The sequence below is a fragment of the Lynx canadensis genome, chromosome A1 (genome assembly GCF_007474595.2).
Source record: "Lynx canadensis isolate LIC74 chromosome A1, mLynCan4.pri.v2, whole genome shotgun sequence".
In the NCBI taxonomy this organism is placed as follows: Eukaryota; Metazoa; Chordata; class Mammalia; order Carnivora; family Felidae; genus Lynx; species Lynx canadensis.
The window spans coordinates 51,748,059-51,772,515 of record NC_044303.2 but is presented as its reverse complement, the minus strand read 5'-3'; the positions used below and the strand labels follow the sequence as shown (position 1 = coordinate 51,772,515).

Here is a 24,457-nt window from a genome sequence, read left to right as displayed (position 1 = left end):
TAAAGGGCAACTTAGTATCAAAAATTAGGACGGTTCTTCAAAAATTAAGTAATTTTATTAGGAACAAGAAGGGAAGGTCATGGGGCCCACTGCTACTGTCTCACTCCATGCTAATAAAATATGGTTATGAAGCTAAAATGCAAAATCATTTTATCATAAGATTGTCACTTACAGAAATCAAACTTAAAGACACTACTAATTCTTACCCAGTGGCATTTTCCCTTCCTTTGGGATTCACTTTGATAACATTATCCAGGTCTTCACCTCTTTAAAAAAAACATTTAGATCAGTTTCCAAGAATTCCCACAGTATTGTATATAACTAAGTATTCCATGTTATTGGATGATTAATTGAAAACTTTTGGAGAAAATTATTATACAAGTATTAAATTCATTTTATTATGAAAATTGCCTATCAATAATATAGTTAAGTTAATCTCTGGGATTTTATATTGACCAAATGTAAATTTAGATAGAATCCATTGCAGACCTTCCAAAGTGAAAATCAGGGTGGTAGGGATCAGACACAGAAGACAGAGAGAAAACTCAAAGATGTGACCCCTTCAGTGTCACTGAGAAGATCACACAGTGAAATTTGGGGGGAATCAACCAAGATTCAGAAATCAAAACAGGTCTCATCCTCTCCTAGTCTTATCTGTCCTGGCATTCACTTTGATAATCATTTGGAGATCTTGGCTTCTCTGGGGAGAAGAAAAACACATGAAAATTTTGTGTCACTTAGGTTATGTTCAATTTTCTCTGATATCTGTATAAATGAGTGTCCCGGAAAGCGTATCAGATATTTCCAGGCCAAATGACCTAAAAAACTTGGATGTAATTATCCTTAGCTGATCTTTATTAACTCCCACAGCAGCACTTAGTTTAAATCAGTTTAGAAAAGCTTCCTAGCATACCTCTCACTTTGCAATTTTGTCCTTTATATTTCTTAATTTAAATACAAAACTTGGCTCATGTTTCGTTTAAGAAAGTATAGAATAAGAGATTATGTAGCACATTTCCTGTACTTAGTTCAGTATAACTCAAACATGTGGTCCTATGGAAACAGCATTCGTCATATTCCTTTGCTTACTCTCTGATTGGCTTAAAGTACAACACTTCATCTGTGACAGAGGAAAGCATAACACTCCCACTTCAAATGACCTATGAAAAGCTAACTTGAAAAAAGAGAGCCCCAGCAAAGTAGGAGCTGCACTTACCCTTTCTCATTTTTTTCAGTCCTCTGATTAACTTTAATAAGACTTCCAAGGCCTTGGTTTCTTCATAACATTGGATCAGGGAGGAAGGCAGAGCAAGAGAGAGGAGAGAGAGGAATTCAGTCTCTTATGGCAACAGAAGATTTCTCACAATAGGAGTAAGATGTTATCAGTACCTAAAGCCTCAGAAGTCTTTAGAACTGTTTAATGCAAGTGGCTCTTCTCATGCAAAATGCTGAAGAGATATGGTAACTTTTCTAATAGTAAGGTCCCAGTCATTACTCAGTTATGATTAAATCATTCTAACAGGGAATAATTTTTAATAAAATAATAAACATTCCTGCCATTTAGAACTGAGTTGTTGTGCTGATCATTTATGCAATGTTACAATTTTCAGGTTACTTTTATTACTATATATCATAGCCCTAGCACCCAGTTTCGGTATAAGGAAGAGATCTGGATTCAAAGTCTAGTTCTGATTTTAACAAGATTGCAACCCTGTTATTTCACTTTTCTGCACCAAGTTCCCTCACTATAAGTAAAGGAATTAGACTATGCTATCTGCAGGTCTTTTTTTTTAACTCTAATATATTATTCTTCATATTCTCAAAAGACCTAATGGTCAAAGAGCCTGACCTGTGGGTTGAAGCCAAGTGATTGCAAGCTCTTTATTTTTTTTAACTTCTTTTGAAAGCTCTTTATTTTTTATTTTTAAAGTAAACTAAATGTTTTTAATTGAAATAGAGTTGACACACAATGTTTACAATAGTTGCAGGTGTACAACATAGTGATTTGACAACTCTATACATGATACAATGCTCACCACAAGTGCAGCTACCATCCGTCACTATACAATATGCTATTACAATACCATTGACCATATTCCCTACACCATACCTTTTATCCTCACGACTTACTCATTCCATAACTGGAAGCCTGTATCTCCCACTCTCCTTCACCTATTTTGCCCATCCCCCCACTACGCTCCCCTCTGGCAACCATCAGTTCAAGTATTTATGTCTTTATGTATTCTCTGTATTTATGTGCCTATTTCTGCTTTTTCTTTGTTTTTTAGGTTTCACATATAAGTAAAATAATATGGTATTTATCTTTCTCTGTCTGACTTATTTTACTTAGCATAACTCCCTCTAGGTCCATCCACGTTGTCTCAAATGGCAAGATCTCATTTGTTTTTATGGCTAAGTAATATTCCAGTGTGTGTGTGTGTGTGTGTGTGTGTGTGTGTACACTACATTTTCTTTACCATTAAGTCATTTTAAAAGCAAAAGTTCCCTTCAGGTCTCAGTTTGTGCTTTCTTTTTCCTTTGAGGGAGGACTGGTGGGAAGCTAACTTTAATATATTTGTTGATATATTGCTTTCTTTAAACATGAAAATCATTCAAATCAGGGGTGGAAATGAGACAGTCAACATTTTAAATCTAAACCCTTTGGGAGCCCTGGGTGGCTCAGTCTGTTAAGCATCCGACTTGTGCTCAGGTCATGATCTCACAGTTTATGGGTTCGAGCCCTGCATTGGGCTCTGTGCTGACAACTCAGAGCTTGGAGCCTGCTTCAGATTCTGTTTCCCTCTCTATCTGCCCCTCCCTGCACTGTCTCTGTCTCAAAAATAAATACTAAAAAAAAATTAAGAAACAAAAAAGAGAAATAAATAAATAAATAAATAAATAAATAAATAAATCTAAACCCTTTGAAGATTTAGACATGTCATTTTTAGTAAAAAGTTCCCAGGTCTCAAGTACCCTTGGAAAAGTAGAAATAACTCTATGATGTCTCCAGTGCTTTATATAAATTGACTACAAACAGTAATAAACTTTTTCCATGCAAATCGCTTAAAGCTATTAGGGGATATTAAAGTTAATCTCTCTAAATCCCCCCAATTGTCCAGGTGTTTTCCTTTGCTATTTTCATCTGTCTCTGATTTCACCGTGATAAGACTATTGGCATTTTAGTTTCTTTCAGTGTAAGAAAGAAGGCAGGGAGGAAGGGCGGGAAGAAGGAAAAATAAGGAAGGATGGATTCTCCAGGTCAGTGAGCTCAGTCATTCCTGCATCAAAAAGCCAGTTCCTATCAGTTATCCCACATTATAAATCACATCTCTTTTCTTCTCTTTACCAGCCCAGAAATGATTTAATTGAGATGCTCATCCTAATTTTCTTATTTTCCACCACTTTCATGGACCCTTCCCAATTTCATTTTTTAAATATCGGAAATCACATCTTTTCCTATACAGCTCATATAACCATTCGCAGAGAATTGACTGTTTTCCCATTTCATCTGTTCTTCATGTGAAAAAAAAAATACCTGTAATAATACTTGTACATTTACATTATAATAATAGATTGCTAATAAGGATTCTGTATCTGTGAAATTCTTACTGCCAACCCTTTTCATCATACAGACTTCAAGTGTTCTACATCAGAGAGGACTCAGCATGTATTTGCCAAGATTGACTTGGAAAGCTAGAATACCATTCTGTGCACAGACTGGCACAGAGAGATGGCTTTAACAGATAATCGAGACAATAGAAATAATTATCATGTTAGGAAGGTAAATCTAAGAACTAACCATGTACAAGGTAAGCATCCAGTCTGGGGGAAAGACAGTAAAGATCTCATAAATTCTTACCTTTCATCATTCTTGACTATTGCGGGATTTTCTTTAATAAAACTGTCAAGAGTTCGGTTTCTTTTCACATAAAAAATAGTATCATAAGGTAAGTCAATTTTCTAGTACATCAGTATCAGTGTAGAACTATAAATTAACCTCTTAAATGCTATCAGTGCAGTTACTAATCATTCCCTAACCCTTTTTATAATATAAAATAAGTAAAAGCAGGACTCTTGATCTTGAGATATTTATAAATATATCCATGATATACATATGAAGTGACTCAACCAAGATTCCAACTGAAAAGTGCCTTAGAACATCATAAAGACTTCAGTGATGAGAGGCTGTGCTTCCAGCATCAAAACGTCTTATAGTAAATATGTTTATTTCATAAGCCAGTCCACTAGTTGTAACAGCCAGCTGGAGTTTTTTTTTTTCATTTTTAGATACAAAAGGGAACTTGGAGATCATCTAGGTCATGCCCTTCATCTTGGGAGGAGGACACAGTGGTTCCAGAGGTTAAGTGACTTGCCCAGGGTCATCCAGACGGATGTTGGTGGCAGAGCCACCACCAAGATATCCACCCATCTCCTCACCCCCATCCAGGGAGGGCCTGTTCCACCAGCCTGCCTTGTCTTGAGCCAGAGGCTGAACCCAGGATGGTATATAGTCTAGGACTCAATCAAAGAGGCCTGTAAGAGTCTCAGTCAAATCTTACCCTTTGTCATCTTTGTCTGTTCGGGTACTCATAAAAATGAGATTTTCAAGGCTCTTGGCTCTGTAAACACAAAGAAACTCCAATAAAAAAGACTACATATTGAAATAAAATTTTGTGGTATCTTAAAAGGTCGGATACCATAAACATTCTTCACGAATTGCTCATTTACTCTTATTGAATGGAAGAGCAGAAATCCTTCTGGGCAATTATGTCTGAGCTTAATGTACAATACAGAGAGCACTACCCCATCTGCTAGTACATTTCCATGCCACAGGATACAACTCCCTTCCAGCTAATGTCTGAAAGAACACAGCAAGGAATCTGGGAGACCATATTTTCAGGTTAGGGACAGCTGCACTTACCTTTTCTCTGTTTGATCTGCCTTAGGATTTGCTCTGAAGAGACCGTCAAGACCTTGATTTCTTTAAATGTATTAATAAAAAACCTTGTCAGTGGTAATAATACATACTTAACTCTAAAGAAATATAGACCAGTTTGTATTTCTATATAGAGGTCAGTTATAGACAGGAAATAGTAGCTGGTTGCAAACGATGAGACACAATTCTTGAAACTGGTTTATTCCAAATAGGTATTTTCAAAGACTCAAAATTTAAATTGCAGTGGACCTTAGGGAAAAATAAGATAGAAGATACAAACTGGGGATCCACACATAGTAGATCCATGACATGTTGTTTGGATTCAGAGCATTTTGTTTAAAAAACATTTTTTTTAATGTTTATTGATTTTTGAAGGAGAGAGAGACAGAGTGTGAGTGGGGGAGGGGAAGAGAGAGAGGAAGACACAGAATCCGAAGCAGGCTCCAGGCTCTGAGCTGTCAGCACAGCGAGATCATGACCTGAGCCGAAGTCGGATGCTCAACCAACTGAGCCACCCAGGCGCCCCAAGAGCGTTTTGTTTTTAATGTGAGCCAGTGTTTACAAAGATGGCCATGACACATCGAAACCTGGATTTTCAAGATATCCTGAGAATGGTCTGCAACACTGGGCCTGTCAGCAGCTGAGAAACAGCTGGAGTCCTTGGACAGGGCATTGCCCTATGTTTCATACAGTCAGGTCCCTTCTGCCCTGGGAGCCCATGGAGTCTGTGATCCTTGATCTAATACCCTCTCTCTTTGTAAATGAATAAACTGAATAGAAGCAAACTTAAATGAGTTGTTGATAGTCAATCATAAGATCATATTGTCAGAACAGGGTATGAAAACCACATCTCTCTGATCAATGAGCTCCTTTGACATTTGCCTAGTTTCTCTTTTTCTCTGATTCCTACCCATTTAGTATGTTGGTAGGCAAAGGAACAGAGAGATAGCAAAAACTGCACTCACTTCCAACACAAACCTCAATCATTATAATTTTTAAAGTGAGCAATTATAAATGATTTAAAATTAAGGAGATAAAGTTAACTAAGATAATAAGTGGCTTTTGTAAAGCATAAAACTGAAAGCACTGAGTGACCAAACTAAAGGCTGCCTGCATGCTAATATACTAATATTTCAGGAAGAGAACTGTGGTTTTATATAACTGCCTCACTAAACAGAGTATGAAAATCAAAGACACATTAATATTAGTCTCTTTAGATTGGAATAGCCTTTCATTGGTAGTGACGCCTGCAAGCTTTTTATTCAAGATTTGTAGGCCGCTTTTCATTAGCCCCATATGTGGGTCCTTGTGCTCAAATACTAAAGAGACATAAGAAGTCACATTATCCAACTCAGTAATAGAACAAAAATTGGATGTTTTCAAATCTTACCTATTCAAGCTTTTGTTCGTTTTGATGATATTATCCAATTCTTCACTTTTGGAAGAAAAACAAAAACAAAAAAAATCTCACATCAGTAAAAGCCTGTTCAGAGTCAAAGGGCCGGTCCACCTTAAACCCCTGTTTTGGTTAGTTCTCTGGAATACAACACAGGCCCCACCTTTTTCCTCTATGAGAATCTTGTTTATCCTTCAAGGCTCTTTCAAATACCTTTCTCCAAGACACATTTCCCAGGCCTCCACAGGAATAGAGTCCTCTACATTTTTGGAAACTTTGCTGCATTTTGTTTTTGTTCATCTCCTTTATGACACTTAGGCTACTATATTTTGTAATGTAACAACTGCACACTTGTCTCATGATAATGTTCCTGCTCCTACATCTCTCTCTCTTTCACACACACACACACACACACACACACACACACACATGCTCCACTTAAAATTTAGAACTGTATTTTACAGTGGACTCTCTTCAGTCTTTAATACCGTGTCCTTTATACAATAAATACTTAATACAGGTTTTTGACTGAATCAACAAATATATGTACATTGACTAGTTACAGATTCTATACATTTGCATAATGTACCTGCACAAAGTAACTATCAGAAAACACCTGTTCATCCGTAAGTCTGGCTGCTTTCTTGAATTGTGCTCCTATCTCATTTCAAGTCCACTAAATTTGCTATCTTGTTTCTGCTTTTGAGAACTGCAACTTTCTGGCTGTTTCTTGAGGAACAAACAACCCGTTTAAGCTAAGCCCCTGGGTTCTAGAATATCCCTTAGAGCCACCTGAGCTCAGGTCTTTCCCCCAGGAAGGCAGCCTCAGTGGGTTTCTTGTTCCTGTTTGCTCCTCACAGCATGGTCTCTCTTCAATATTTCTGTCACCGCTTTGCCTCCATCTCTCTTCCCTTCCAGTTTTAGATCACAAATCATGGTTTTTCCTTCTTCCTGCTCTAGAATCACACATTTTCCACACTTTCTCAATGTTCCTCTTGAGTCATCACTGGTACTGACCAGGAAACCATGAGGCCAAGTAACTCGGTAGTTACATACTCAGGGTCCCATGTCAGGGGTACCTGCATCCCAATCCAGGATTCACCACTTACTGGTTGGTGACTCTGGGTGTGTTACCTAATCTGTTGTTGCCTCAATTTTTCCATCTGTCCAACAATACTAATTGTACCCACCTGAGAAAAGAATCAATGAGCTAATGAGTATAAAGTTTGTAGCATGCTGTCTGGCAAGTCATAAACTTTCAATTGATTTTGGCCATTATAACAAACACTTCCCAGTCTATTAAATTTTTCATTAAATAAATGCTTGCTATATTTATTTTTTAAACAGCTTTTAGAGACATCAAGACTTTGGCTCAGGCTAGAGAAGTATAGTTCTGAGTCATTCATGTGCTTTGAAGGTGCCTGGCACCACGCACTGCCAGAATATAGCCACTGGGCAAGTCCTCTCAGTGACCCTAAAACATGTTTCATTAGCAGCCATCACATAAATGAAACTTCTCAAACAATGTTACATATTCAGTGGTAGGATTGAAGGCTGAGGATAAATACTGAAATACAAAAGTTGCTGACCCTGACAAGAATTAATTAACATTCTATCCCCGACACAGTGCCCCACTGTTGTTTCTTGCTTGCAATCCCACCTTCTACCTCTGAGGGTATGACTCTCTCCATATCTCCCAGGATAAGAACAAACCTAAGAATCCTACAAAATTGTAGCCCCAGACCTTTCTGGCTAATGTGAGTCACAACAATGTGATGATCAGAATCTGGGGTTGCTCACGTTTATCACAAAAAATTGGCATAAATCATGAGAAGACAATCTGTGGCAAATTAAATAAAATGGAGATAATATTCTGAAGAAAGAAGTTGGGCTTTTAAAGTGACCTTACATCGATAAAAGCTTTGAATATTAAATTTCACCATTGCATGTGCAAGAAATTAAATGCTCTTAATCAGATAGGAGTGACAGTCCACTTCACGAAGGAATATCACAAAGAGCAGCTCAGGTGAATGAAGCTACTTCTAGTCCCTACAGATGGCCCATAGTAATGGTCCTTGGGTATGTCAATCCAACAGACATTCCCCTTGGAGGAATGATGCCAGAGCAGTAACTTCTCCCTGCAAAGAACACATCTTTCTGTGGATTTCGTGCATCGTGCCTAGGGAGAGGGGACAAGACTGACAGTAGTTCCCGGTGTTTCTCTTTGTGCCAAACCATAACTTCCCTTCAGCATCACTCACATATCTCCCTCTCAAACATCCCCACCACTCACCAAAACACTGTCCAATCTCTCTTAAAAACAAAATATGACCTCATAAAAGTAAAGTAAATAGAATTAGAGATCTAGGCACTCAGACAAGAGAAGGTGGAAGTGAAACATTCAGGATACTTTCTGGAGTCCCCACCTGGATTCAGAGCTCCAATTAGTTTTGTGCACAGAAGGGCAATGTGTCACCTCTGTTTCTTCTCTTCAGTTCTTTTGACTGAGACCATGGTCCCCAATCACACTCAGCATTGCATTGCTGAATTCCACCAAGCAATGAGAATTTTTGTAGGCATGGCATTTAAAATATGGAATTTTTATACTCCAGGTCTCCCACTGTTCATTCATTATTTACCATAATCTATTATATAAGTACCTACATTGCACGAAAGATTCCTGTTAGACACTGCAAATGACTTATGGTGAATAAAACAAAACATCTGCACTAAGAAACTGAACAGATGACAGAGAGGGTGAGATGCTGACATAGATACCATGAAACAACATCAGTTATGATTAGTTGTTATAACACATAAATAGGGGGTTCGAATAGCTTAGATAAATAGAACTCACTGGAATGATCTCACTGGATCATTCTGTGAAGACTTCACAGAAGAAGTGATATCTGATCTAGATCTTGAAAAATACGTAGGACTTGGATGGATTGATATGGTGGCCTTGAGGCCGGGAAAGGCTGCTATGTAGGTGGGATGGCATAAACAAAGGCACAATGTCTGGAAACTGCAGAAAGAAAGTGGTTTAATTTGCTATTTCGTGTAGGGTAAATGTGAGGGCAAAGTCAGAAATAACTCTGGAACATTAGGCTGGAGCCAGGTTAGCAAAGGTTATATGTAATTGAACGGGCAAGGGGGAGCCAGTGAAGTAGTTGTTCAAGCAGAATTTTAAGAAGTGGCAGTGATGGTTTAGGGGAGAAGAGACTGAGGGAACGTAAGTAAATCTGGGTAGCTACTCTAACTTATGATGGTGCCCATGAAGGTTTGAACTGGGGTGAGGCCATGTGAGCATGAAGAGAATTTTAGACATTTAATGCATATATGTGTGACACTACATTAAGGGGAAAGACATGGAAGAATGAAGAATGATTCAGAAAGGTGAGCTTGGCTGAAGGAAAGAACAGAAAGAAGTCAGGAAATAGTGCATTTGGGAAGGAAGGTAAATATGGCCTAGGACACTCTAAATGAGGGTGCTGGGAAGGCAGAGAAGTTGAGATCTGAGCCAGCAACATAAATACAGGACAAGGACTTGGAACAAGGTCAAAACCACAGACAGCGGAGGTGACAAGGATGAGTACAATCACCAAAAGACAAAGCAGAAGAAGAAAAGTATCCATAAATGTCAGTGTTGCCCATTTTTCAGGGACACTTACTTAGAGAGACGGACTCTTTCTTCTTTTAAATTATATAAATAGCGTTGGAATTTTGTTTATATTTGGAACTTTTAAAGGAACCGGTTAAGCCTTTTTTGAAACATTTAAAAAAAAGAAAAACATAAGCTCAAAGCTCTGAGCTCTTACCCCCTGTTAGTTTTCTGAAGTGAAGTGGCCACTTTGACTATGTTCTCGAGATCCTGACTCCTTCAAATGATGAAAAATAAACACAAGTCAATGACAGTAGAGCTATATTTGAAGTAGCTAGAAATTCTTATGTTTTCAGTAAACAATAGTCCATGTGTTCAGGAGTTACTGACTTTAACTGCATAATGAAATTGTTCTATCATACCAGCTCATGATATAGGGCTGATATGATAGATATCATACACACACACACACACACACACACACACACACACATACACAAAACACCAGTCATTTCACTGGACATTGGCTCTGGCATCTAATGCTCACTGAAATAACTACAGTGTCTCCTAAACACATTGGCTTCTCCCACATTTCCTTTAAAAAAGGAAATGGAAAAGAAAGTATGGTTAACTGCACAAGTGAACACAGAAGTGTGTTCAGAGGTTTTTCAACTACAGCCAAAGAGCATTAAGCAACATGTCCAGATGATTAATTAGTCCTTCACATGCAGTCAAAGTATCTGTCTTCTTAGGCTTCCAAAGGGAAAGAAAGTATATTTTAAACTATAGGGTAGGAGGAATCACCTGACACATAGAGTATTTGAATCCACACTGGTGTCCCTAGATCATAAAAAGATCATAAAAAGGGAAAATGCTTACTGGTGTCCCTGTATTTAAGATTTTCAAGACAGTGTTTTATAGAAGGTTAATAGGGTTCTACGAAGAAAGAATTTTGCAGTCAAGTAAATTTGGGAAATATAACCAACTTTCAGAGATTCGGAATATGTGTAAACACATTAAAATTTCTGAGAAGTCCTGTGGTAGAGAACTGTTTAATTGTGTCTCCTAAATGTGTTGGCCATTAAACCCTTCTTTCACAGAACATGCATTGACGTCTTGTGGTACATGGGACACAGCTTGGGCAATGCTGAGATACAGTTATATTTAAGTTACTAAGTGGAAGGAAAAGGTGATTCTCCCCAAAGGTAAGGTATCCATGTGATGTATGTTTCAAACTGGGACTCTTCTGAGAGTCAAGGGAGATAATAATAAAAAAAAAGTATGTAAGTTTTGAACTTTGCAACATTGGTTGTCACAATGGATAAGATGGTAAACTTACTATTATGTTTTTTACCATAATAAAAAAAATGGTCTATCATATTGATGTCGATAAAATAGCATCATTCAAAACTAATTTCAAAAATAGTGTTTTTTCTAAAAAATAAAAATATAAAAACAATATAACCACAATAAATACTAAACTAGATGGGATGTGCAAGACAAGAGGCATAAATCAGGACTGTCATGGGGAAACCTTACCCAAAGATCAATACAATTTGTGAGTCTTTTCCTGGTGATGTGAGTGGAGCTGGATATGGCCTTATTTTGCAGCCAATACTAGCAAAGCCTTTGCAGAACTAGTTCAGTCAAATGACTATATTTCCACCTATTCATTTAAACAACACAACTAGGGGCACCTGGGTGGCCTAGTTGGTTAAGCTTCTGACACTTGGTTTCGGCTCAGGTCATGATCTCACAGTCTGTGTTCAAGCCCTGCATTGGGATCTGTGCTGACAGTGCCTACTGGGGAATCTCTCTCCCTCTCTCTCTCTGCCTCTCCCCCCTCCTTCCCTCTCTCACTCCCTTTCTCTCAAAAATAAATAAGTCAACTTAAAAAACTAAACATCTGGGAATGCAAGCTGGTGCAGCCACTCTGGAAAACAGTATGGAGGTTCCTCAAAAAACTAAAAATAGAACTACAGCAACCCAGCAATTGCACTACTAGGCATTTATCCAAGGGATACAGATGTGCTATTTTGAAGGGACACATGCACCCCCATGTTTATAGCAGCACTATCAACAGTGGCCAAAGTATGGAAAGAGCCCAAATGTCCATCCATGGATGAATGGATAAAGAAGATGTGGTATATATATACAATGGAGTATTACTTGGCAATCAAAAAGAATGAAATCTTGCCATTTGCAATTACGTGGATAGAACTGGAGGGTATTATGCTAAGTGAAATTAGTCAGAGAAAGACAAAAATCATAGGACTTAACTCATATGAGGACTTTAAGAGACAAAACAGATGAACATAAGGGAAGGGAAACAAAAATAATATAAAAACAGGGAGGGGGACACAACAGAAGAGACTCTTAAATATGGAGAACAAACAGAGGGTTACTAGAGGGGTGGTGGGAGGGGGGATGGACTAAATGGGTAAGGGGCACTAAGGAATCTACTCCTGAAATCATTGTTGCACTATATGCTAACTAATTTGGATGTAAATTTTAAAAAATAAAAAATTAATTTAAATAAATAAATAAATAAATAAACATCAATACAACTATATCACAGACCTTGGGACAAGTGCTGGGAATAGACAGGTGTTTTCCTTTCTTAAGGGGTTTAATTTTATTCTGTTATCATGTTGAGACAACTTTGGTTGTTTCCCTAATGTAAAGCTTGGGATAGGAAAAAAAAGAATAAAATTCTGTAGGTGCATATAAAAATATTTATTAACCACTATCTCAAAGCCAGCTGGAAAACCGATTTTGTCTATTTTATTATTAATTGCCTTGTACTTTAAGTATGCTAATAAAGCAAACTTCATCATTTCTACAATTACATAGATAGAGATAGAGATCATTGTACCTTATATTTCTTTCAGCAGATCTGTTGGCTTCTGTATATACACCTGGTTTAGGTGGACATATCTGCCTATATTTTCAAAGTTAAAGATAATGTCTGTTAGATAAGAAAACACTTCTCTGTTAAATATAAATTTTTAAGAAAACATTTATGTTCAAAAATATCACAGTGTGTTGGAGCAATAGCTACTTGAGATAACAAACTTTATCTCACTCTTTTGTTTGGCTAGAACTCAACCATTTCCTATGTGAAAATCTGGGGTCCAATATAATACTTTTGCAATTTAGCCTGTCTCCTTTAATACATTTTTAACCACTAGATATATCCAGAAATATCTGTTCTAAATATGTTTATGTTCATTTTATTTTAGTCTCCAATCATCAATAAAGCATTTTCATACTTATCTCTTAAGAATCGTTTTTATTATTAGGCAGCAAAGGAATGATTTTTTTTTCTTAAAGACTTACCTCATTTGAATACGATCGAGAAATATATTTGCTCAGATAAGATAGGAAATATTTTAAATTTCCAACAAGCCCACCACATTGAGAATGATCACATTGAGTTGATAGAATAAAAGCTTATGAAGTTAGGTTCTGTCACAAAATATGATATAAGGTTTTTCTCTGTTATTTTCCTAAGTATATGATTGACCTACTTAAACATTCTTGCTTGTTCTCAAGAAACTATATTCAACTATTTTTTGTACTCCTGAGGACATGTGTTAATTACATAGGAAACACTTCCCTTTCATATTCTTTCATTAAAATCATCTTGCTGTGATTAAAGTAATGAGGGTTTAAAACATGCAAGTTGTCCTAATTTTATTTTTAAGATCATTGGGGGGAGAAGAAAGAAATTAAAGTAGTAAAAATGGATTAGACCAATTCCCGTGAAATTTAGATTTTTTTGAATCTATACAAGCTCACTGTTCTAGAGTTGCTGATTTTAGATTAGAATTTAGATAGTACTAAAGGCAATTTATTTAAGGTCCCATAAAAAAATCTTATTCAAATTCAGATTTAATTGGTCAATACTATAAAAGGAAAAATAATGTAAGTTAGAAAGCTTAAGAAGTTGTTTTAAGAGTATAATTATAACCATTGCACAAATAAAAAGTTATAAATGGTCTATATTTTTAATTAATTCAATGAAGAGGTATTCTCCTGGCTCATTAAAAGGGAAAAAATTATCTTCTCATCTTAAGGACAAAATTTCAAAGATCTTGTGAAGTTTCACTGAACAGAAATTCAGACATAGTTTTTTAACTCAATAGGCTGAACACCTAATGCTACTTAGCCCTGCTGCCCAGTCAGCATTTTCTATCTGAAGTTACCCGCTTTCTGAAGAATAGTTCTAGAATTTTCTTTCATGTTGTCAACAAAAATCACCATCAAAATGCAAAAATACAAAAGAATCAAAGGCAGGCAATCAAGTGGATCTAATGTAGTCAGTCTTCAGTGAAATAACATTTTTTTTTTAATCTCACAATAATAACGGAAATGTGCAATGCACGTCTTAAAAAACAGCCTGAGACTTTTAAACAGTTTAACATAAACACATGGGAAAACTTTCAGATCTCTGAATTCGTTTGTAAGTATTAATTATAGACTGTCAGAGATTCAAAATGGAAAAGCAAGTCTGTTTTTGTTTTTTTATTTGGAGACAGGTTAATCAGAACATTTTTAAAAATGTAATTGGTTTGAAATAAATTGCAAATTCCTTAGCTAACACAAGACTAAGGAGCTACCCAAAAGTATTTCTAACATAAGGGAGAGCTTGAGTAGTAACACAAAGTTGAAGAACATCTTTTATCAGAAAATGTAGCTTTTAATGGGAAACTTAACTAGGAGTAAATATAAACTGTATGTATAGGTAATACATATATATTATATATATATATGTTTTCAGTAAAAAAAATATGTATAGTTTCTGTGTATTTATATATGTCATTATATATGTATTTATATATGTATTCATGTATAATACTTCAGCTTCTATCTTGAAAATGTATTTCGATAAGATGGGAAATGGCCATAAGTATTCAAAGGCAAACGTAAATACATATTTGTGTCGGCAAATAGAAAACTAGAAAAGCTTTACAAGTGCTTCTTCAGTGAATGTGTGCACAAAACATACCCATGCTTTGCACAAAACAAGTCACAATTCATTTGCTTTCATTTCTATAACTGCTTCTTTTGGCCAAGAAATTCTGGAATGCCAGGTCTCACCTATTCTCCCGTCTCTGCTGGTTAGGAGATGAAACAGGAGAAATGGGCTTTGGAGGTATTGGAGGGCGAACAGTTGGTTCCCTTTAAAACAGAAAACAGCAGTTCATTTCACCATGGAAACATTGCAAATTTTAGCATCTATTAACCAAATGTACTTATTGCCTATATGGAAATAGCTTGTGCATCTTACAACTGCCTCACCCCCCTGGCATGAGGTAGATGAAAGGCCAGAATCTATACCGCGCTAAACTTTAGAGGAGTCAAATATTTAAATTACAGGCATTTTAAAAGTTCATTTAATCAGATTTTTGGAAACCTCATCCTGTTTTATTATAGTTTGAAATATAATGTCCTTTTAAAAGCTTAATATTTCCTAGACTATCTAGCTCAAGTTGTGGCATTTTGGGTCAGCAGCCCATGAGTGTAATAAATCGTTCTTGGGCATTAACATATAATCTTCTTTAGGAATTATGTCAACCATCAGGCTGCTATGGAAACAGCAAGAAAAGTTTTCAGTTTTACAGACATCAAGATAAAGTTGACTCAAAGCTCTTAACTAAATCTGGTTTAAATATTGGCAGCACAGGCCAGTTTGCTGCTAGCAAAGCATACATATGCTGTCAGCCTAAACTTTCCAACCCAGAGCCAAGGCGGCTTCTGAGCCAGCATGATTCGATGACCCAGGAATTGCAGACAGGCAAGTATGTACATATTTTGGATGGAGTCAGCACCTTACCCAGGGCATGTCACCCCCAACCCCCACCACTACCACTCCAGTAGCTCCCTATTATCCTCAAGATCAATTCCATACCTACTAAAAGTACCCTTGTGATCCAGACTCCAGGTACCCCTCTGGCTTCTGTAGCATGCTAGGTGAGCATGTAGGCTCTGGAGTCCAGCTGTCTGAACTGCCTGCTGTATGATAATGGGCTAACTTGATTCCATCTCTTCATCTATAATAACCCTTCTCATAAGGTTGCTGGGGTGTTGTCAGGGCTGAATGAGATCATGCTTTTATTTAATAAACATGTATTGGTAGCTTTCTATGTACAAGGCATTCTACAAAGTGATAATTTCTCTCTTCTCAAAAGGCTTTCAATGCACAAATAAATATATGACAGATGAAGAAAATAAAACAGAGTAAGAGAATATAATATATAGACTGATGGTGCAAGAACACCATTTTATATAAAATGGGAAGGCGTCTCTGTGAAGTGAAATTTGAGTCAAGACCTAAAGGAAATGATAAAATGAGCCACGAGGATATTGGAGGAAGAACATATAAATATGGGCATCATCAACTTAGAGATGCCATTTGACACTTGAAACTGGACGAGATCGCCAAGAGACTCAGTGTAAATGAAGAAACAGAGAGGGCTCAGGGTTCAGCCCTGCAATATTTAGATGTCAAGGGTATGAGAAGGAAACAGCAAAAGAGTCCAAGGAGAAGTGGCCAAAGAGAAATAGGAAGGTGTAGTGCCCCAGAAGTCAAGTGAGGGAAGTCTCAAGCAGGGAGGAACTGGCCATACCAAATGCAATGGACAGATCAAATAAAACAAGGATGGGGAAGTTTCCATGGTTTTGGCAAGATTGTGCTCACTGGTAACGCTGATGAGAGCAGTTTTGATGGAGCAGTAGTGAAAAACAACTTTATAGGAGTGTATTTAAGAGAAAATAGGAGATAGAGGTGTTTTGCAGAGAAATGGGTGGCTTCCTGAAGGTTGATAGGTCAAGGAAGGTTACTAGAGTTTGCATACATAGCGATGAGAATGACCCAGTGAATCAGTGAAATTTGATGGTGCAGCAGAGTGAGCAGAAAACAATGAGACTTGAGAAGTAAGGGTACCTGAGACACAAGTGAGATGATTGGTTGGTCACAGATGGAAACACAGAGAGCTCTCTCATTTAATCCTCACTGTGATCCCAGAGATAAGTATCATTCTTCTTTCTACCTTATACATGAGAAGACTGAGGCTCAGAAAGTGAAGATAAATATCCCTGATGATACAGCTGGTAAGTGGCAGAGGGAGGAATCTGAACCAGGAAGTTTGGCTCCATAAACCCTCCCCCATGATATCCTAGGGATCCCTGGGCAGCACCAGTAGCTCAATGGAGGTTCGTGGCCATTGAATTAAAATAAAACTAGCTCCCATTGTTTTCTCTTGCCATATTCAGCTGCTTAGGGGGCAGAAACAGGTGAAACAGAGAGGTGGATTTAACTAAGCTTCTAATTCAGCCAAGTGAGTGCAACAAAGAGAATGAGGGCAAAGGAAGGGAAGGGGGGTATGAGGAAATGATTATAAGGAAGGACTGTGGGATCTGAGATGGACATGGAGGGAACAGAGGATATGAGGGTAGAGGCAATGTGAAGAATCAGTGGATTGGTGATTGGTGGGGCTGAGGCTGAGAAATTTCTAGAATCAGAGGACTGGAGAGAGTGGGCTGAATGGAGTAGAAAGTAGAAGCAGAATGGAAAAACTTTGAAATGCATATGGTTACTTACAAAGGCAAGATGTATGGATAGCTGAGGTAGGGCAAAGGACAAGAATATTGGAGAGGAGATCAAGAAAGTGAGAGGCCAGTTGGAGGAAGGATCCTCCACATGGGTTTGAAAATCACCAAGCATTATGGCAGGAGGCAGGTGTGACAGAGACCATGAGCCTGGTGCCAGAATCTTGAAAGAGGGGTGGTGAGTGACTCTGAGACCTTCAATTGACTGCAATGATGAAGAGAAGCTCATGATGCCATAATTTCAAGGAAGATAGGGGATCTTTAGGGAGGAGAAAGGTAACATTGATAGGAAGTAGCAATGAAGAGCAAACAGGACGTCTCCTCTTCTTCTGGACCCCATGGAAGCAGAGTCTTCTGGAAGAGCTCAACAAACAGATGAGTGCTATTCAAAGACAAGACTGCAGAGCAGCCAGTTTTGATGGTAATAGATGACACATCCAGGGAGGTACTGTGCAAGGTTTGAGTGCTTAGGCTGCTGCTAGTTTGGGTCAGGGTCAGTGATGGACAGAGCTCTGTGGGGCTACTCAAGGTGACAAGAAATGATCAGACCGAGCTTCTCATGGGGATCTGTGGCCATAGAGATGGAGGAGGTGATGCAATCAGTCCTAAATCTTTCTCAGCAGAGTGTGATGTGATTGTGATCATCTGGGTGATGGGCAGTGCACAGAGTATGGTCAGTCTCCTGCTCCTTGTGTTGATGGTGGCATTGAACCCAGGAGAAGGGCCTGCAAAGAATTCGAGCACTGCCTGGCTCACTGTAAGTGCTCACTATACACCTAGTGCTGTGGCTTTTGTTACCCCACATAAACCCAACACTGTATGCTCTCCTAACCCTTGCACTCCTAACCACCCCATCACCATATTCCCTCTGCTCTCTGGACTACCTGCTTCTCCCTTTCCCCTGGATACTTCTTCCTGTAGCTTCAGACTTGGCTTAGTCATTACTGTCCCTTGTGGCACCCAAACCTGTGCTGGATACATCCCTATGTCTCCCCACAGCATACCCTCTTTAGGCCCATACCACACTGTTCTGGATTACACATAATTTTCTGTCTCCATACTGAGCTGAAAGTTCTTAGAAGTATAGTTATATCCTAAATACTAGGATTGTGTATGATTTAGGTGCCCAATACAGATGTGTTGAAAGAGGGAATGATTGGATGCATTTCTATTTGTTGAGGAAGGAAATGAGAACTGAAGGGCAGCTTGAAACGTTTAAAACCTGTTTAGGTTTTAAAACCTGAAAAACAATTTACCTAAAAAAATAGTCTCCCCATTCTGGTTTAGTGTTGATTTTATAATTAGATATTATTTTATATGAAATGCCATAACCTTCTCTTTTCAAACAATATCCCTGTGTTGGGGATAATGGGATATCACAAGTGATAACGTGTCTTTAGTGTACCTGGGTGGATTCACTGATTATATGCTTTTCTTCCAGGGGTAGATGAAAGGGGTAAGAAGGTGGTCAGTCCTGGGAAATAGTAAGTCTGCACAGGACACTGGATGTCTGAGAACAGGCAGGAGAGAGATAAAAAGATGAGAAGGAGGATTACAAAAAGGAGAAATAGAATGGTGCCAAAGTTTGCCTATGCCAGAATCACACTGACGAAAAGCTAAAGTTCCTCCATGTTAGAATGGCTAAGCCCTCAAAGAGGCAGGTGATAGATATTGACTGTATATCTGGGAAGCAGATATGGATATGGAAGTAGTACACGGTACAGATATGGTTTGGGGACTACTCTGGAAAGAAAAGGTGGGTGTGCAGTTGTGAAGGCCAAGAAAAATAGAGGGGAATATTTATTTCGGAAGGTGCTGCATTTAGAGCGCTGCTGGGCTGGGGCTAGGCAATGCCACATTGACTTCGATTCACCTCAAAGAAGCTTTCATTTGCATCTCCGCAATGACAGCCACAGATGACAGAACCCAAGCCCTTAGGGGCAATGAGAGAAGTCATTCATGCCATGCCAGGAGCTTGATGTAATGCCAAGCCAGGGGATTAAAATGCAAGAGCGAGGCAGGAAGCTGTGGCCCAGAATGTTTTGAAGAGAAGGAAACAAGAGACATGCATGTGGAACAATCCTCTTTGAATACCACTGTGAGATGCAATATTTAAGCTTGGATAAGTTGACCCCTGGCTCTACCCCCGTCTTTCCTTCAAGCCGACAAGACCTTTGCAGGATCCATGCCACCACATGAGTGACTATAATTGTAAGGAATAACTTCTGGGAATAAAAAAGACAGCTTTCATAAGAAATGGGAAAACTTGCAGATGAGCCCAAAGGCCAGAGCTAATAGAAATGACATCATGAAGCAGTTTATATTACTTCTTTTTCTTGTGCTGCTACAAAAATCACTTCTCTTCATCATGGCTTTTTTGCAAAACATGCCTGGCTCTGGTACTTCTGTCTACACACTCTTGTGAAAAGCATTTCATTACTACAGCACATGCCTAGATTGAAACAAGAATAATCAACTCTAACATTTAACTGTGAGTTTTGTTTTCAACTTCCATCATGCTTAGGCTTTGTTTTTCACACACTGAATTTTTATTCCCATAAAGTGACAAAGGAGATGGAACTTCTAGTTTTTGAGTTTCAGTACCATACTAACTTGGTCAACCTCTCACAAGCATTATTTTATTCCATTCATACATCTATCTCATGGAGTATGTTTTGTTTTTTGTTTTGTTTTGTTTTGTTTTTCGATGAGTCCCAAAGGTTAAGTAATCTGCCCTACGTCACGGTGCTAGTACGTAGTTCAGCCAGCCAGGGTTTCAGCTTAGTTTTTCTGATGTTGAATCTCATGTGTTATTCTCTAGATCATACTGGATCAGACCAATACCAATACACCAGTATTCCCAGTGAAAATCTAATAACAATATGTTGTCATGCATTACTTTCTTGCCCAAGGAAGGAGTCATTAGCTCAACAAGCATTTATTCCACAAATGCCCCAGTTTTAATATTAGGACACATAGCAACATATGAGCAAAACTGGGCATTCAAAAACTAGAAAAGATGTGGTCCCTGATCTCAAAGAGCTTATAGAATGTAAGGCACATGTTCAAAAGAATGATTACTATAATGAAGTCTCACTTCCTAGTGGCCAGGGGCCATTTCAAGAAACCATAACACAGCAATAGAGCATGCACCTTCCTCAAAATTCCAGAGACCTACGTTTTAGACTAGCTTTGCCACTAACTCAGTTGGACCCTAGAAAGAGGGCTGATTCTCTGAACCTCTGCTTCTTTATCTACAAAAGGAGAAGATCTGTCCAGATCTGTGGCTGGCAAACCACTACATGACTGTGGGAAGGCAGAGTTATTACAAGGCATCCTTAATTCCACCGAGCCCCAAGTACTTGCTATAGACTAAGCACCTTGCACATTGATATACTGCACTTTCCAAATGTATGTAGATGTGGCTGTGGTTAATACAATTTAAATTAACATAATTTAATTAGCTCTATAAGAAAATATGTAAACTTTAGCTAGCCAATAGACACAAAGAGACAGAAATTTTAAGTATTGTTAAATTCATAGCAACTTTTGGTCCCTAGATATTTTCTCAAAGACATAATAAGAATAGTCCAATTACTATCAGGTAAAGTTCTAAAATTTTTTAGCATTGAAAAAGAGTCTACTCCAGGGGCCCCCTGAGTGGTTCAGTCAGTTAAACATCTGACTCTTGATTTTTGCTCAGATCATGATCTCACAGTGGTGAGATCAACCCCCATGTCGGGATCTGCGCTGAGCATGGGGCTTGCTTAAGATTCTCTCTCTCCCTCTCCTTCTGTCCTTCCCCTGCTTGTGCATGCTCTCTCTCGCGCATGCTCTCTCGCTCTCTCACTCTCTCATTCTCTCGCTCTCACTCTCACTGTCTCTCAAAAAAAAAAAAATCTACTCAAAATGAATCATAGACCTGTATATAAAACATACAAGTATAAAACTCTTAGAAGAAAAATCTTTGTGGCTGTGGGTTAGGCAGAGGGCTCTCAGATATGACACCAACAGCACAGTTTACTCAAAAAATAACAATAACTTGATAAACCGGACTTCATTAAATAAAAACTTTTGCTCTGCAAAAATACATTGTTAAGAGAAGGATTTTTCTCCCAAGTCACATTGGGAGAAAAATGCATGCAAATCACATATCTGACTTAGGACTTGTAAGCAGTACATAAGTTTTTAAAACTTGCAAATATACAGCAAGGAAACAAACCACCCATTGAAAACATAGGCCAACGATTTGAACAGATATTTAACCAGAGAAGATGTACAGGCGACAAATAAACGAATGAGAAGATTCTTGACATCACTAGTCTTTAGGGAAATGCAAATTACAGCCAGGATGAGATACACTCCACACATATCAGAATGGCTAAAATAATTCTTTTAAAAGCTGACAGTACTAAGTAATGTTAAGGAAGTGAAACAACTTGAACTCTTGTGTGTTGCTGGTGGGGTGCAAAATAAAATAGTCACTTTAAAAACTGCTCAGAAGTTTCTTATAAAGTTAAATGCTTACCATATGACCTAGCAATCCCACACACCAAGAAATAGGTACACACAAAAACCCATATGTGAACTCTTAGAGCCTATGAAAACAACCCGAATTTCCTTCACCAGTTGAATGGATAAATGAACTGTATAGCTCCAAATAATGGAATACTACTCAGCAATGAAAAGGAATAAGCTACTGATACACAGAACAGCATGGATGAACCCCACATCCATTGTGCTAAGTGAAAGAGCCATATTCAAAAGGCTACACATACTGTGATTCCACGTATCTAATATTCTGTCTATTTCTGACAGAGGAAGAAGAAAGATCAGAGGACAAAGCAGTGCCCCCAGTGTGCAGACACTCTTAAGTAAAATGTAGGCCCTTGCACACACCCCTCACCCACTTTTCCCACTACCCTCTTCCTACGTTCTTGGAAGCCTAGTCTATGTCACAGTATGCTCCTGTCACTTACACTATACCACACCTAGGACTCTCTCCCTCCCAGTCTTCTTCCTCCAAAGCCATCCCCTATTCATGAAATTCAAGCCACCATCCCTCAGCCTGTCCCAATTCTGCTCAGTTTTACCAGGAAAAAAACATGATTTATGTAATTGACACTAAGATTTGAATCACCACAGACAGCCCCTTTAATCTCTCAGAATTTTCATGCTTTTAGAGGTGAGATTTACAATCTCTATTTGATAGACCTTCAGACAATACTACTACAGGGTGAAATCACTTTTTTAAAAAAATCAAACTGTTTTTATGGCTGGGACAGAGGGAGCTGTAACCTGGAGGGTGATGGTTTCGGCAGGGCCCTTGCCCCTCAGTACCCTGATTCTCACAGCTTTTTCCTTGCTCCTGCTTCTGAGTCTGAGGGTTTGCCGCTTCATCATAGTTCAAGGAGCAACCTGGGGCAGCAATAGAGGCAACAGGGGCTCCAAGGGAGCAGGGGTGGTGAATCTGGATGGGGGGTGGGGAGCAGGGATGTCTTTGATGGTTGTTGTTTGAATGCATGAGTTACTTAAAACTAGCATTAGGAGAGCAGAGCCTGTCTATGTTGACTTCATAGGACTGAGGAAAAAGCAACTTTCTGCTAAATAAAGCTTAAGCCCTCCACTGGCACATTTTTAATTTGCTTTCTTTTCATTCTATTCAAATGACACACTTCAAAAATTATAAACCTTGATTCAAGTTAACATTTTAATTATTTTGAATGTCCAGAAGGGCTATTTGTAGGCATTCAGATTAGATTTTAAAATCACTGTAGTTTGATATTTTACTAAGAGTTTTAGAATCTTAGTTTTTGCAAAACAGATTCTAATTAAAATAAAGACTTTTGTTGGGATACAAATGAAACATATAGATTTAATTTACCATGACAACAAACTTTGCAGAGGGTCTGGTACCAATAGAGTTAAAAATGTAGCAGTATAATTAGAAGGGTTACATTTTACCATTTATAGTTACACACAGAAAAATATAACTGTAGTTGCCATGGCAACTCACATCTCAATCAGGATTTTCTTTCCTCCTTCAACTCTACCAATCAACTCACTGACAATAAAAACCACTGAAGAAGAGGTTGAACAAATACAGATGAGAAAATATAAAAGTACATAGCAAGCATTTAACTATGTGGTAATTTCCTAGGGAAATTTCTTAGGTGTGTTTCCACTATTTTAATTTTATCGGAAGCTATGTATTTTCTTCTCTGTCTTCCGAAACAATTCCAGAAAAAACCAGATTGGTGTTTTGGTAGTGGTGGTAGTGGTGGAATTGGCTTCATCGGTGGTCCTGAATCGCCATAATGGGTAACATCATAAATATTCTTATTGTCTGTTAAGAAACTACCTTAATTCAGTTTCACTAAGTTTCTTAAATGAGCTCCACATGCCATTTAACCACGGGCTCTCTAAGTCACATAAAAACATAGGAAGACTTGAATGTATCATAAACAGAATACAAACATTGAACAGTTGGTTCTGAAATTGGAAGTAACTTCAACATCAACTTCCTAGAAACGCTGTGTCCATATTTCATCATGATGTGACTGAATATCTTCCATGAATGGAGTCTATTGTCCATGCCCTGGCTCAAGGCTGGCAAAGGTTATCTTATCAATCTTGTGAAGGACTCAAAAATGAGGAAAAGTTTAACAACTTGAAAACTGAAGGCATACACTAGCAATTGCTAACAAATTGCTTTCTGATTCATATTCAAAAAGCAGAAAGTGGGAAAGGCAGACTTCACTGGCTCTTACCTGATAATTATCCACAGCGATGACATTTGTACTTTCTATGATATATATCACAATCTCAAGCACAGCCAGAGCTCAAATTACACAATAGCAAAGCATTAACACAAAAAAGAAACATGATATTCTGAAAAGGTACCTAAGCT

At 38.1% G+C, this 24,457-nt stretch overlaps 1 protein-coding gene across 7 annotated transcripts in view; it reads right to left on the bottom strand.

Moving 5' to 3' along the window:
- SCEL (sciellin) overlaps positions 1-24,457 on the bottom strand; it is a 174,314-nt gene that overhangs the window by 46,585 nt on the left and 103,272 nt on the right. For all 7 annotated transcript variants that reach the window (XM_032592327.1, XM_030312283.2, XM_032592335.1 and 4 more), the window contains 9 exons: positions 15,037-15,117; positions 12,809-12,874; positions 10,151-10,210; positions 6,327-6,371; positions 4,922-4,981; positions 4,560-4,619; positions 3,860-3,919; positions 1,217-1,276; positions 207-266 (listed from right to left, as the gene is read on the bottom strand). In XM_032592327.1, the coding sequence (XP_032448218.1) occupies positions 207-266; positions 1,217-1,276; positions 3,860-3,919; positions 4,560-4,619; positions 4,922-4,981; positions 6,327-6,371; positions 10,151-10,210; positions 12,809-12,874; positions 15,037-15,117 (552 nt within the window). The remainder of the gene's footprint in view (positions 1-206; positions 267-1,216; positions 1,277-3,859; positions 3,920-4,559; positions 4,620-4,921; positions 4,982-6,326; positions 6,372-10,150; positions 10,211-12,808; positions 12,875-15,036; positions 15,118-24,457) is intronic.